This window comes from Protomyctophum bolini (genome assembly GCF_963924005.1).
Source record: "Protomyctophum bolini genome assembly, chromosome: 16".
Lineage (NCBI taxonomy): Eukaryota > Metazoa > Chordata > Actinopteri > Myctophiformes > Myctophidae > Protomyctophum > Protomyctophum bolini.
The window spans coordinates 20204665-20221288 of NC_137877.1; the positions used below are offsets into that span (position 1 = coordinate 20204665).

The 16624-nt window shown below is 44.4% G+C and overlaps 1 protein-coding gene across 1 annotated transcript in view; it reads left to right on the forward strand.

The window, feature by feature from the left end:
- The window catches only part of erbb4b (erb-b2 receptor tyrosine kinase 4b), a 393044-nt gene extending 376764 nt beyond the window's left edge, over positions 1-16280 (forward strand). Inside the window, exons 22-28 of the mRNA XM_080786645.1 lie at positions 1749-1824; positions 3850-3996; positions 6473-6570; positions 7425-7595; positions 10933-11167; positions 11755-11865; positions 12641-16280. Coding sequence (XP_080642771.1) covers positions 1749-1824; positions 3850-3996; positions 6473-6570; positions 7425-7595; positions 10933-11167; positions 11755-11865; positions 12641-13326 — 1524 coding nt within the window. The 3' untranslated portion in view covers positions 13327-16280. The remainder of the gene's footprint in view (positions 1-1748; positions 1825-3849; positions 3997-6472; positions 6571-7424; positions 7596-10932; positions 11168-11754; positions 11866-12640) is intronic.
- Positions 16281-16624: the final 344 nt, after the last annotated feature.

Here is a 16624-nt window from a genome sequence, read left to right on the forward strand (position 1 = left end):
CCTGAGATTAGGGAAAGCAACACAAAAGAAAAAGACAGTGTACGGAGAGCCCCGAGGGACTTTCCACTTCCATTAAGTTATGAGCTTAGCATTTCCCCAAAGTAAATAAACCAGATCAGTAGAGCAGAATATTGTTTCTGCTGACTTCACTGAAAGTGTCCTCTTGAGTGGTGGGGGACTGCATGTGTTCTGGCTCTTCCCTCGGGACTTTGGAGTCTAATTAATGCTAATGTCACTCCTCTTTCATTGTGTGTAAAAGGCACTGCCCCCCCCCCCCCAAAAAAACACTACTACAATGTGGTGACTGTCTGTCTGCTTGGCCAGTCAGCCATGCTGCAGACAGCATAGTCAGTCTATTGGAGCATTGGTTCTCAAAGTGGGGTCTGGGTACCCCAAAGGGATCATTGAGAGGGTTCCAGGGGGTCTCCAGCTAAATGTGTTAATACATTTCAACCCCCTTATCCGTATTGCATACATTGGCTACCGGAACCGGTATTCACAAATAGCAGATATAATGTAGGCCTACTCTGCAGCGCTGCAAGCTTGTACATAATGCAATTTTTTAACATTTTTGAAAAATATTGTAAGTCTTAAGTGTTTTAAGAATACATTTGCAATTTTTAACACAAATCATCTCTTCTGGGGGTCCCTGGCACAAACCCTTTTCAGATGGGAGTCCTAGGCACGAAAACGTTTGAGATCCACTGGTCTATTGGAGTATTACAGGCTCTGTCCACATTCACAGTTTATGTCCAAGTACCTGGTCATTTAATGACCAGTCCAGAGTCAAAACCCTGTGAAGTCCATGTTTACTATTATACTGCTAATATATGGGGGTCTTTATGTGTGTAATATGTGGTTTTATTATTTTAGATTTTAGCAGTCAGCCCGGTGTCTCTGATGTCATGGACACTGGGCTCATTTCCTTCCTGGACTACAATTCCCATAATGCTTTGGTGCACTGCTCCTCCTTGTGGATTGGGGGAGGGCTGTTTTAGGCCCAATCCCAATCCGCTCCCTTGCTGGTAAATCAGTGAGGGCTCAGCCCCGCCCATTTATGCACCCTTTGTCAAATGCTGACTTTGGCAAAGAAATTACCCACAGTTCATAGCGTTACCAGGGGAATGAGGGGGATCCTCCGAACTTCAATCATTTAAGTATGCAAATTAGTTATGTATCGCAGTTAGAATGACAACAAACAATAGTGCTTTCTCACTGTTCTCAAAGGGAGACAGAATGGAAGGATAGGCTATATATTTAATAACAATAATAATAATAATAAGGGAAACATGATGAGAAATGACAGCCTCTCACCCTCAAGCACTTACAGCTGACGTCACTAAAGTCAATGAGGGTTCAGGGCTCAGGGCTTGAGGGAGGCGATTGGGATTGGGCCTTACAAGTCCAGGAAGTAAGTGAGCCCAGTGTCCATGACAGCTCTAAGGTATATTAATGACATAGTAAAATGTTGAAAATGAGTGGTATTCCCCTTTAAGTGTTTTGATAACGTGGTTATTGTTGGATTTGCATATATTTACATATTCAGTTTTTGTCTCGTTGAGATAAAGACATGATATCCACACTGTGTGAGCACTAGGATATCCAAAGTGCTCCTCAACTCAGAAGGCATTCTGTACGGGCACAGCCCCTAATGGGAAAGGCCCAGAGACTAGGATGGCTGTTACCGACCGGTAGATGTTTAGGAGTGAAGAAATAACTGTACCTATTCTGTTTGTATCTCCTGACAGATGCCCATCAAATGGATGGCGTTGGAGTGCATCCACTACAGGAAGTTCACCCACCAGAGTGACGTATGGAGCTATGGTAAGACAACCACACACTTCCTCTTCTCTCTGGGAAATAAACCAGTTGTCACTACGAATAAATATTCCCTGCTTTTTTTGAGGGGCACTAGCAATGCCCAGCTTTGTGTGTCTGTATGTACCCCATAGTGATGATTTGTTTGGCTGAGCACCCCATAGTGATGATTTAATTGGCTGAGCACCCCATATCGGTGATTTGATTGGCTGAGCAATGTAATCTATTGAGGACACCAATTGTGATTGGCCGGAATGTAATGATGATGTTTGATGATAAGAGCGCCCCTCACTTCAGTGTTTTTCAAGAAATAAAGAAGATACAAATAATTCCATATCATTCAACATTCCAAAAGTAGTGAAAATAGGCAGATCTATATTGCACTCTTTTGTGAGTCACTATTATTGAAATGGGTCTTGTATTTTCGTACTTAGACACCATCATTTCTCTTTTGAGTCTTGAGCTAAAATGTTTTCGAAACCCATGGAATGAACTCACCTTGCAGTCCGGCCGAAGGTGACTGTGTGTTCTCATTACAATAAGATTTTTTTAATTATTAATTCCACTTTGAGACATGAAAGGAAGATAGTATATACTAGTATAGTCAATGAAGTAAACAGGAACAAAAGGTCATCAGACGATTGAGGGAAGAATTGTTGTTCTTTTGGTGAATATTATCCATTAGCTTCCAGGATCTAAGGGAAACTGTGATAGTCCACACAACAAAGCAGAGGCATATTTGTTATTATACCTCCACTGGTTTTGATGATAAAACAGTATAAAGTTATGTAAGATGGGTGATCTATCCCTTTAATATCAGAGCATCTCGTACCCAAAGCCTCATCAGTGAAATGTAAGCAGTTTCATATGGCTTTTATTATTGCTGCCGTGTTTCAAATAACAATAATAAGGCTCCAAATCTACTCAGATATTTCTTTGGGCTATTTTGAGACCCCCTCTGCAACAGTGGCTCTTTACAAAGTCATTAAGAAAATTACTTTCAAAGCTAATGTGTGAGACCGGTCATATCAAAGAGAATAGCACATGTTTGATTAAGAGTATCCGTGTCTAATTTTTACGGATGCCCAGTGGTCTTTTATGACCAGGAGCTATTACCCTCACTGCTAATGATATGCATTTGCACTGCTTGCTCCTCATTAGTTCGTCAATGCTAATACTAAGAAGTGGAGAAACATCAGATACGAAGCGACGACTTTGAAAACCGATGGTCTCCTCTCGTCTTGTTGTCTTCTCCACTGTTCTTCAATCTTCATCCTAATTAAAGCTTGAGAAACTCTAATTAGGGCTGCAACAGTGAATCAAACTAATCAATATAATCACTTATAAAAAAATATAATCAATAACAATAGTAAAATATTCAATTCACAATTAATCACTATTTTGGGAGAAAAGTAATTAAAAAAAACATCTATTTTTCTTTCACTTTGTTCACTGCCAGATTATATACCCAAATTACCACCAAACACCAGGATTTTTGCTGGCTGCTATTAGATATTGTATATGTGTTTGCTTGTTTTTCCTTTCATATTATCAGTATTGATTTCGTCGACTAATACTATGACGAAAAATATTCGTAGACTACCTTTTTTCACTGATGAGAACTAAATGGAAACTAAATGAAAACGAAGCTATGATGACTAAAACTATAAGACTAAATGTATTGACAATTAAACAAATAAAACCTAGACTAAAATGTTAGGAAGGGACTAGTGGACAAGAGATCCAGTAGGCTTAAGTAAAAGACACTTACACTTGGTTGCATGCTGAAAATAGCAGATCTACAAGCTCACAGCAAGCACACGTTGTGAGCTTGTAGATCTTCTATTTTCAAGTGTATAATCAGCCATTACGACGGCATCAAAGCCACAGCCAAAATACATTTTAGTCGACTAAATCAACTGTAGATTTAGTCGGCTAAAATCTAGACTAAAACTAAAATTGTCTGACGAAATCAACAGTGCATATGATTGTTCTTTATTGTTTCTCCCCTCCCCCTGCCTGCCTCCTAAGGGGTGACCATCTGGGAGTTGATGACCTTCGGGGGGAAGCCGTACGACGGGATCCCCACGCGGGACATCCCAGATCTGCTGGAGAAAGGAGAGCGCCTGCCCCAACCTCCCATCTCCACCATCGACGTCTACATGGTCATGGTCAAATGTAGGTGTTTTGAGCTCTTATTTAAAAAATAAGAAAAACAATTATCCCACAATTTTGCAAAATCTATTGTAATACTGGGCGCTTTGTGATACTGGGCGCTGCCACCCTGGGGAGAGCAACGGACTGACCTCATGCTTCCTTCTATGCGTTGTGGCCTTATTTCTGTGGATTTGTGGCATAATAATAGGGTGCATCTTGGAAACTATTACTAGCATAATAAGATTGTGTTGTGCTAAATTAATTGCCATGTTATAATCACTGCACAATAAATTATCCATTTCCTTATTTTGTTGCATAGCCACTTTGCATTTGTATTTGTAGTTCCGTGTCTCGAGCAGCTATATTTGAAATATAGGGCTTAAGTGGTTCCCTTTGTTTTGTTTTACCTGAAATGACACCTACCGTATGCACTATATGCAGCCTAGTTGCTTATTAGAAGCGACTTTAGGCTTTTCCCCCCTGTAAAGCCGCTTATAAATATTGATAACAGATCAGCTATTTTCCTATAGTAAAAATCTGGCCTGTGTTGCATGTCACATTTTCACTGTCCTAGATAGACAGACCTTTATTGATCCCGTGGGGTTCTGTTCTGAATTAAAACAATTTTTATAAACAAAACAAAAACAAATACAATACTGTAGTAGCAAAGAGCAGCATGCTGGTTACTTAGGCATCTCCATTTCACTGGTTATCCAGGGCTTAGCGTGACCTCGGCTCAGCGCACACGGCGTTGGCCGGCTGCTGCCAGTGCCACCCTGCTGTCGGGCACTGAGGTCACAGGTGGCCCCGTGGCCCCTGGCTGGCGGTGCCAAAGTAGGGGCATGGTGCCAAGGCTGCCCAGGCTGCCCTGGCTCCGTCTACTCATCTCAGAGTGACGGCCATATATACGGCCACCTCTGTCTACCCATCTCAGAGACGGCCATCTCTGTTTACCCACTCTGTTATGATTTACTTAACCACTTCTACCCTCTAGTAAGCTGGACCCGATTTGGTTCTGACTTGGGCCGCTTAATAATGTGATTAAACAGTTACATAACCTAAATTTGCTAGGTAACTAGTTGTAGTGAAGTAAAAAGGTAGCGGTAGAAGTATCAAGAAATAAAAAGTAATTAGTACTTGCTTACAGTATTTGAGTACTAATGCAGACGTTATATGACACACCTGCTGACAGCCTACCGCCATCTCTGTGTGCTGGCTCTGTTGTTATGTGTGCATGGGCATTGTAAGTAAGTAAGTAAGTACATTTTATTTATAGAGCATCTTTCAAGGTAAAACAATCATGTTAAAACAAGGGCATGAAACAAACAAAAAACAATAGAAGGCAAAAAATACATCATAAAATAGACTACTGCTGACGAAATAAATATGTTTTTAACAAGTTCTTAAAACTGTCGACAGACTGCATTTAGCTCAAAGGGCAGGGCGTAGTTAGTTTTGAGTCTAGTTGTCGGAATAGACAGAAGGCCTTTATCAGAGGACCTGAGAGATCTTACACTTTGCACTTGCACTTTCCACCAACATGTGGCCTGACCCGTTAAAAGGATATCACTGCATGGTTTCTTTCTATGTTGGCCTGAAGACACGTCTATCAGGAGACCACAGGGGGATGTCAAAGTAAATCGAATTCCCGTCAAAAGGAGGTGTCGTTCACTTGTTTCCCTCTTCTCCTTTGTACATCGTGTTTTGTATTTTGTTGATGACATGTATTTATATTATTCTCTCTTTGTTTCTTTCTTACCTGGTACGTGCCAAATGGCTTTCACCATGGAGCGAGAACACATGCCATTACTTTGGCACTGTGGCCAGCGTGCGTGTGTGCGTGCGTGCGTGTAAATGTTGGCAGGAGTGAACACTGCTGCATATGGCCACTGATAATGAAACTGTGTTTATCTTTATAGGGGGAAAAATGCACTAATTAAACCAAAGGAAATTAAACATTTATAAAGTCTCCAACTGTGTTTATATTAGGATGGTCATAAAAGCAGCAGTGTAGAAGTTCTACTCAAGCTGTTGAAGCAGATTAGATGTCAATTTATTGGGCGGGATGAGCCTTAGGGCTGTAAAAGGGCTGCAACTATTGTTTCTTTTCTTAGAGAATATTCTATTGATTACCATTTTGATTAATCAAATAATGGAGAAGCGAGGGGGATTTTACTGTTTTTCAGAGCCTTGTAGGCGTTTAAAAGTAACTAGTGCTAGCTCCTTGGCATAATTTTCATAATGTATGTAAAACATTTATCTCCCTAGGGTCATGAGAAGCATACATATATATTTGTTTATAATCCACCCAATATAACCAATTTATACTACAGCTAGAATTATGTACAATATTTGTACAATATGTCTACTATTTTCATTTACATTTATTATCAGTTTTATTATTCTGTATTCATTTTATAATGAGTGATTCAATTGATTAGTTGAATTAACTACTTGCACTGTATTGAGAACAGCTGATCTCCTCTCCTTCCTCTAGGCTGGATGATCGACGCAGACAGCAGGCCAAAGTTCAAGGAGCTGGCTGCAGAGTTCTGTCGGATGGCACGTGATCCCCAGCGATACCTGGTCATCCAGGCGAGTCTATCCTCATCACCTGCATTAACCTCGATGACCCACTGTTTGAGAAACAGTGGACTACAGTCCCTGATCAAGAACAGTGGTTTGGTTTGGTTCTAGTACTGGTTCCATTCTGGATTATTGGAGCCTTGGTGCTTTCACATCCTGCGTTTCCACCAGCTTTAAGCAGTACCGGGGGTAGCATAGCTGAATGGTTAGAGCACCCACGTGGGGAGCAGGAGTCCCAAGTTGCCTTTTTTCCCGCTTGCTTTTGCCATGGTTTAATACTAGACCTGTACGTGCCCGCCGGCCACCGGCCTACTTGAGAACGATGCAACTTGGTAACCTATAATACCCGTCAACTTGTCATAGCACCCGTTTTAACTATCTGTCTGTGTTCCTTTTGTGCCCAGGCATACTGTATTATGGTGATGTCTCTATCTCTCTGTCTGCCTGTGTCTGAAGAGTGCAAACTGACTGTGAAAAGTGGACTGGTTAAGTAATCAATTGGCAGGTGTGGGGTTGCCATGGCAATTATTGGCTGAGGCAGAGGTTGTAAATTGCACAGGTGAGGGGACTTTTGTGGTGTTTCTGGGCAACAGTGTTTCCAACCGACTCAATACCGGGCACTGCACTCCCTGTGGGGGTTTGTAACACGCCCACTTTGGTTCCCAGTTCAGGGCAAGAAAAAAAAATTGGTTCCACTTCCGAACCAACTTTTAGGATTCTGAACCAATAGATTGTCAGTGCAAACGCTCTGAATTGGTTCAAAATTATAGGCGGGGAAAAAAGAACGGAATCGTTTCAACCCCCAGATTATTGGAAAGTTCCATTGTTTTGAGCAGTCCTTGTGGTGGTTGTTTTGTCACCAGGGTGATGACCGCATGAAGCTGCCCAGCCCCAGCGACAGTAAATTCTTCCAGAGCCTGCTGGACGAGGAGGAGCTGGACGACCTTATGGACGCCGACGAGTACCTTGTGCCGCATGGCTTCAACGTGCCACCGCTGGCCTACACTCCACGTACACGCATGGACTCCAACAGGGTACGCGCACGCAACCAGTGCACTCACACACACACACACACACACACACACACACACACACACACACACACACACACACACACACACGCATGCGCGGACACATTGAAACACATAGAAACTCTACAAACTAATGCCAGGTCAACAAATGAACCTGCCATCTGTCTAAATAATAAGCTATCTACTGTACATTTTAACCTTTGCATACGCCTGCAAGGTCGTCAAGGCTAGGGCATGTGCTACGGGATAAAGTGGAGTCTGAAGAGGTGAGTCTTCAGATTACGCTTCAGATTAGGAGTGAGTCTGCAGGTCTAACTGCAATGGGGAGCCAGAAGGGAAATTGTAACATTTGGCTGTCTTTCCCTATAATAGGTAGCAGTCCCAAAACACACTTTCAACATTTTTCACAGTCCCCTGCCCGAGGCATGTTTGATTTGTTGTGATGGGTACTCAAGTAACTTAAATGTAGACGTCACATGCATTTCACTTACAGTATGAGATACAATGTATATCCCCTGGCACTACTTGTTGTTCCAACTATTCATAATGCCGGGGCCAGCTCCAAGTTTCGCGTCCGTCAGCTCTGGAGCACATAGTAATTTATTAGTTTTACTTTCCATCTCAGTGGCCTCCATTTGTTGCCCTGAAATTGGTCTCCATTTGTTCAGTAGTAGCAGCAGGAGAACTGCCACAGTGGCTTTAACATGTCTGCAAGCTGGGCCCATTAACACTAGCATGTCTGAGAGGTCATTTTGACCGTTTTCTTTGTGTGTTCATTTTGAGAACTTGGATGTTCTTTAATGGGGTATGGGTTTTGTATGAAGATAATAAGGGTGTGCCATTGTGCAGCCTTCACAAACTAGAGCATGTCTGAAATAAATGTCAGAGCTGAAATTGTAATATGAAATAAATGCTTAAACATGTAGGTAGGTGTAATGCTAGAGGCCTTTCAAGCCTGTTTTCTTAATTCGCTGTTTTCTGCGAGACATTACTCTATAAACCATATCTCCAAAACTGGTGGGTCAAACTGAACAACCAATATGTAAATTTGAAGCTATGATTCCCTGCTTCCACACAGCCAGTAAACCTGTTAAACCATTGATTTTCATGTCAAGGGAGCACTCCCAAATTGATGACAAGCGGACCCATAGTATTTTGTGCCAGGGAAGGACCCCCAGAAGAGATTTGTCAACATTTATCAACATTAAGTCAAAGATAGCAGATCTACAGTACAAGCTCACAACATCTCCGTGTCACATCGTGTTTCGCATAGCTGTATATAAAGTTAGGTTAAAGTGTTGAAACTGTTCCTCGTTTTGCTGAGGACTCACTGGAACAAGGACCCTTTGGGGGTCCCCAGTCCCCATGAGTTATTCTAGTTTAACCACTTCAAATGCTCCAATATTAAAACAATCATTCATGACAACTGATAACTTTAATTATTTTGTACCCCCCCCCCCCCCTCAATGAGATGCAATGATTCCTTCCCTGGCTTCGTTTAATTCATTTCCTGTTTGCTTGGTAGACATTAATAAATGCAAAACAATAACTAAGAGCCCTCTTCCCAGAAATGAAAAATTATTTATTTGCATAATATTTCAAAATTCATCAATTTTTCAAATGTTTTCCCCAGACTTTCCCATTAAGGGTACATTTTGTTGTAATTGGTCTAATTACGCTCAGATGAACACATAAATCATGTAGACATTTGTAATGGAGTCAATTACTGTACACAATGTAATATTTACACATGACTATACTCCTCCACAATTGCACTCCATAATAAAGCTGATACTGTAAGCTTTATTTTTTTCCCCTTTTCTTTTCCTTAACCATTTGAACACCAGCATCCCTATTCTGGGAGGCCCATTCGCCAAAAACTGTTGTGAGACGCATTTTTTGTGAGCTTGTAGATCGCCTATTTTTGGAGGTGATTAAGAGATTTGTAGAGAGAAGAGAAGTACAGTTGCAACTTAGGTCAGTTTTATGAAGTTAGTGGATGGAGTTACAGGGCTGAGGGGACTCCTGAATACTTCTGAGATAAGAAGCTATAGAGCACCGAAGTCCTGACGTAACTCGCTCATCCCGACGATTCCCCTGGTTCGCGGAAGTAATTTCTCTATGGAGAATAACATGGGGTGATCTTAATATCGTCTACTATAAGCGTTGTGGTCCAAAAATAAACAAGCTGTCTCGGCGTTATTGTTAGGGAGGTGTGTCTGTATCGTTTGCAACAGTCAGTCACTCATATATGATACAGTCTGCTTCTAGCGAAAATCTAACTAATTCAGCAGCAGTAACATTAGCGTTTTCTCTCAGTCAGTTGATTCTTCATATCCATATGAGTGAAGCGGCCGGGGTGACATGTTTATTTTTCAAACACAGTTGTTATATGAGGCGATCTAAAATCGCTTCAATGGGGATTTCAATGCAACTAAACAAATACATGAACCTGGGGACTGACGCCCTCTACTGAAAGTGATGTCAGACTTCGGTGCTCTATAGGGGACACCATGCCCGTAACGGCTACTTGTTTGACTGACCATGTCGTCTGACAAAAATGCTCTTCAGCTGAAAGAAAGGATTGTCAAGGAAAGAATGCAGACACTTCTTTTGGTTGAAAATACGTCTACTCAAGGGGCCACTTCACCCTTTGCAAAAAAATACCATGTTAATGACGTTTAGAAGATTTAGAACACTTTCCTGAGGTTTTTATTTCAGTCAGGACAACTCATGAGTGGATGGAATATATATTTATTGAATATAAAATGAGAAATATATTTATTATGGTTTGACGATGAATTGGATCTGCTTTTTAGGTACTATGATCAAGTGCATCAGTCCCAACCATAGGTACTTAAGCAGAAGATCCAAAACGACAGGTGGTACTGGGGTGGAGGAGGGTGAGCAGCAAAAGTTTAGCAAACAGCAGCGCAGCAGAATCAGTGAGCAGCAGCAAGCAAGCAGGATGAGCAGTGCAAACTTCCAGTTTAAATAGCCGGTATGAAGCTGGAATGAGTGTGTGATTGGATGAGTGAATCATGTGAATGAACGGCCGCCGGCAACTGCACTTTTCCTGATTTGCCTGACTAAACTTGCTTTGCGCATGTCTGTGACAGGCACGACGCTCATATGTGTAAAATGTGGTACTTTTAGATATATTACGATATGAAGGACACTCTGAGAATTGAGACCTACTGGTTTAGCAGAGTGTTTCCTGTGAGCCAACATGCCCAATAGCAGCTTGGCACTTTGTTTGACCAGAATGGATCAGGTCGAGCCTTCATTGGTATCATCAGAGGCAGAGCCTATAATTCCCTCTTTTCCCTCCATCCTGTAGAATCAGTTTAGCTACCAGGACGCTAGCTTCAGCATGGAGGACATGCTAGCCACCCTGCCCAGGGTGGTGTCTGTGTCGGCCGTAGCAGGGGGCTGCCTCCCCACCCAGGACCACCCGGCCACCGCAGGGCAGAGCATGGCACCCAGCCTTGCCCTGCAGGAGGACCCTCGCTGTAATGGGACGCTGAGGAAGAAGGCCTCTCCACGGCCAGGTCCCCACGGTGCAGCTGGACAAGGTACTGTAATCCCTAGGGTTTGATTCGTAAAAGAATAAAAACTAAATAAAAAACACAGGCGGGTACATTTTCTTTACCACTTACATGTTCTATAGGCTACCGTGTTAAGTGGTCAGATTTTTTCTTCTTTATACCTATCAATTGCACAGGCCAGGAACCCACAGAGGAGCTCGGAGGGGGGGAGCAGTTAGGGGTTAAGTGTCTTGCTAGGGGCGGCGGTGGCTCAGGGGTAGAGTGGCCGGATGGTAACCACAAGGTTGCCAGTTCGAACCCAGGCTTCCCCAGAGTTAGTGTCAAGGTGTCTTTGAGCAAGACACTGAACCCCTAATTGCTCCTGATGTGCTGGTTGGTGCCTTGCATGTTTTCCGCCATTGGTGTGTGAATGGGTGAATGTAATGCACAATCTATGTAAAGCGCCTTGGATAAAGGCACTATATAAATGCACCATTTACCATTTTGCTCAGGGAGTGTGATATAGTGGATTGTGTAGTTTGTAAACCTTCCTCACTTATCGTCTCCATTTCCTCTCCTCTCCTTTCCTTCCTTCCGCACTCCACTCCCCTTCTTTCTCCATTGCCGGGCTGCAGGGGAGGACAGCAACGGACAGCGCTACAGTGCAGACCCCATCGGCCTTTTGGCAAGAGGAGAGCAGGATCGGGACGGATACATCACCGCTATGAGGGAAAAAGGCAGCACAGGTAGACCAGCGATCCCTGTGTCTTATGACGATAATGAACAAACCAGACTAGAGTCTAAAAGCCCCGCTAGTGGCCCCTAGAGGCCGTGTTGCTCCTTTGCACCCAGCAGGAACCAGAGAGGCTTTGAACCCAACCGACCGACATTGCCACCATCAGAGCCCCGTGTTCTCGCTAGCGGGGCTACAAATTTGGTCAATCTGAGCTAAATTAGAATTAGATTATTTTCTGTACATCGTGTTCATCATCTCCATTATGTCTATACGGACCAGATGCTTTCCATGGAGGGAGGCAGTCATATCGAATCAGAAGAGAGTATTTTGCATTTTCATTGATTTGTTTCATACTGAAACACCGATCAGGTCCAAGTTATTTCAGTGTCTTAACTTTGTAGTCCACGAGGTGGACACCAACCATCCTCCTCCTCTCTGACTCATTAACCCCCTGTAGTCCATGAGGTGGACACCAACCATCCTCCTCCTCTCTGACTCATTAACCCCCTGTAGTCCATGAGGTGGACACCAACCATCCTCCTCCTCTCTGACTCATTACATCTCCATTGTCCCGACATCTCCACCCGACTGAGAGAGAGAGACACAAAGACACAAAGAGTCACAATCACTTCATTCACCAGACGGAAAGCTGTTACTTATCGTGCTTATCTCTTTCTCTCCTTCCTGCGTGTCTCACCTACCTACCTACCTACCTACCCACCCACCCACCCTCCCAACCCAACCCCACTCCTCACAATCCCACACCCCCACATCCCCCTCCTCAGACTATCTCAACCCTGTGGAGGAGAACCCCTTCGTTACGCGTCGCAGGAACGGCGACGCCCACACGGTGACTGACGGCTCGGGCTACCACCATGGCGCCCTCCTTGCGGCCGGTGCCCCCGGCAGCCAGCCTTCCAGGCTGGAGGACGAGTATGTCAACGAGCCGCTGTACCTCAACACCTTCCACAACCCCGGAGAGAAGAATGGACTTGGGTCGGTCGGGGGCGTCGCCATCTTGGCCGCCGGGCCCTCCTCGGGCGCCAAGCCGACCGGGTCCCAGGCGGCCAAGCCGTCCACCCTCTCCTCCTCCGGGTACGTCCTGCCTCCTCCCGGGCACCCGGCGGCCCACCTCGCGTACCCGTCACACACCCTCCACCCGGGCCACTCGGGGGGCCACACCATGCACTCGGGCATCACCGGGGGCACCATCATGCCGGACAAGAAAGGCAAGAAGGCCACGTTTGACAATCCCGAGTACTGGCAGCACAGCCTGCCGCCCAAGGGCTCCGCGTCGGCGCTGCACAACCCTGAGTACCTGCAGGACTGCAGCACGCGCTTCTTCTACCGGCAGAACGGACGCATCCGACCCGCCGTGGCCGAGAACCAGGAGTACCTGTCCGAGTTCGCGCTCAAGCCAGGCAATGTGCTGCCACCCCCTCCCTACAGACAGAGGAATACTGTGGTGTAGCACATACACCATGAATGGATGGAGGGAGGGAGAGAAGGAACGGAGGTGGTGATGAATGGAACATGGGACGTCCTCTCTCAGCGTCATGCTGTACTTTATCAACCCCACACCCACCCTTCCCCCAACAACCAGCACTTGGCACAGCCTTTGTTTTCATATTGTGTCATGACCCGCCCCCCCCCACACACACACACATACACGCGCGCACACTGTCTTTTTTTCTTTCTCCACCACGCTCTTCCTCTCAATCTGTTTGCCTGGATAACGACAGCAGCCACTGGTCGCTTGACCAATCCAGCCGGTCAAGGTGACCTGACTTCATCTCGTGTAGCAAACTGTCCTGCTGTTATCATCTTCACCAGCCAGCCTCGGATAAATCCTAGCATATACACACAGCACAAAGGATATGATTAATTAAAACAAAGGTTAAATACATATGAAGTCAAACAAAGACATGAGGATGACTGGGAATAGCATGTCAGGTTATGAATTAAAAGGGACCACATCACTTGTGACTAGTTCAGAACATTTCCGTTTCTTTTTCCGTTTCAGAGACCTACCGTAAATCAGTTTCATTTTAGCTGCATTCTTTACAGCTCATTATGCCCCTGAAGCACATTTTCCACCTCGCTAGACGTAACCAGCACAGCAGAGCTGTTGTTGGCACGCAGCGCTATCAAACGCACAGTCGGACGCGTGCACACAAACGGAGCTGTGTCGTGACTTACAGACAGACGAGCTGCAGCCGTGCTGAACGACTGCAGCTGTGCTGTCGTTTGTGGCATGCATTACTGCTCGCTTGTTTGATGTTTACACGCTTCGAGCCTCGCGCCCGCCACAACCTGTAATGGAATGCGTACATTCATCATCACATGGCACATATCATATCCGTAGCGTGTTTCATTTGCAGGCTTCAAAAGTAAAGGTGTGCATGCGACCTTGGCACACCAATAACAACCCACGTACATTGGCTAATTCAATATAGATATGTATGTATATGCACCCCTTATACACAAACGTGCACACGTACCGCGATAATGCTGCCATGTGAGTTATGTTGTTCGATGAGTGGGTCCATTGACCTTGTGCTGGAAAGTCAGCACAGCGTGGATTAAACACCAGGCTGCACCACACAGGGGAAGGGCCAGACAATGTCAGCAGGAAGGTAAATGTCACCTGTGTTTTTTTATGGAAAGCTATGACAGCACGCCGGCTGCCCTACCTGGTGGAATGCGCCAAATGGATTATCGGCGCGGCTTGCCTCGGATATAACTGGTTTGATCAGACGAGGACCCCGATCGACTCTTCTCCATCCCTCCTATTACCCTCTCTCCTCTCTCTACACAAATATAGTCTGTGTTCCCTGAGCCAGCGCACCCCCCACATAGTTCCAGCCAGATCGCCATCAAATAAGACTTCTAGGACATCAGAATTGCTTTATGAGACAATAAGAGTCGTTCAGACAGACAGAGGCAGGCAAAGCAGATGACTGTCACTCTTGCTATCAGAGCAGGAGACCCGAACACAGACTTTAATGTAGACAGGATTACAATGCTACAAGGAGTGCTGTTGAAATGAGCTGCGTTGTAATTACTTGTTTGGGGGATGTAGTAAAAACAGAAATTTAAATGGATGACGATGAATGGTGGTGGTCAGTCAGCACACGGAACAGGCTGTCCTAGTTCTGGATAGATGTAAACATTTTTGTTTTTAATCAGGGATCTGTTGATCTGGTCTTACACTGTATCTGACCACAGTACTAACGAGGATGACAAGCAGATTCTCAGCCATGGGAAAAAAAAGTTATTGGGTTAAATAAATCCCACATTGGCATGGTGTGTCTGTGAACTCTGGCCAAACTGGAAATAAGCCAATTACGTGCCAAACGTACTGGCATAACGCAATGCCAAACGGACTGGCACAATGACATGCCTACCGGACTGGCATAATGTGCTCTAGTGGACTGCATTGTTTCCGGGGATTCGTGAAATACAAATAAAAACATTAAAAGTGAACACCAGGTGAGGACAAACCTTTTTTCGTTTATATTTTTTCATTCTGTGCTCATGTCATGCTATGCCATCACAACCAGTGTGGGACATTGAACCATGCAGGTGGCAGATGAGAAACTTCGCTTTTCTCTGAGTGTCTCACCTCTCCCCCATCTGTCTCTCCTTGGATGGCGGGTGACGGACTGCAGGGGGGAACTAGACTGTGCCAAATATGGGTGACACCACCTTGACTTGTTCACACCACAGAGCACTACGAGATCATCAGACACTTTTTGTTTTGTTTTTTGTATTGGTGTTAGTGTGGGATGCCTACAATTAAGCACTATGTCCGTGGATGGCTATAGCTCTGTGCATGTTCAATACTGGGCATATGGTGGGCATAGTTCTTGTCCAGAGCGTTAGCAAGTTCACTCTAATGCTCTGCCAGGAGCGGTGCTATTCCCATGGACAGAAACTTCCACTACCATGTGACTTTAGTCAAAATAAACAAAACTATTTCTATAAACAAATGCAGTTTTATAATGTTGAAGGACTATTCTCCTTGGTGGGAAACCAATGTCCAATATAAATTACCATTGGCCAGATCTGTAGAGAACAAAGTTGAGTAAATAAAATAATTTCCGACTGGCGGACACATTACATTTTCTGCCCCAAAAGTGGATTTTACACAAAAGGTGGGGTTCTAAGATGTTTCCCACCAATAAAGATAGTCTTTCAACATTATAAATCACACCCGTGTGAAGTGAGGGGCTCTTATCATCGTACAACACATACTGTATAACGTAAATTCTCATTGCCAATGGGAATGTAATCTTTGTGTGGGACGAAAATAGCCGATTTGATCGCTTTTATCATCGTACATCATCATGGTGTAACATGTAGATTTGCTCAGACACATATGACGTGAATTCTCCATTCATTGTCAATGGCATTTAATGTTTGTGTTAGGACAAAAATCTCTATAGCTGTATATAGGAGGGGCTAGGTGCTAGCCCCTCCTATATACAGATATAGAGATTTCTGTCAAACTGCTCAAACTGCCTTTGATTATGTGAGCAGCGAAATGGTTTTCTTTAATTTTACTACTGTCCAGCACCTCACACGGTACTGTCTGTATGGGAATAGCACCGCGCCTGGCAGAGCGTTATAGTCAACTTGCTAACGCCCTAAGCCAGAGCTAGGGTATGTGAGCCCGGCTGCTAAAGGAGAATGCTGGCATCTGTGGTCCAAATGGTTTTTGAAGGCTATTTCAGGGTGGGTTTGATTATTAGCACTTAAACCAGTTA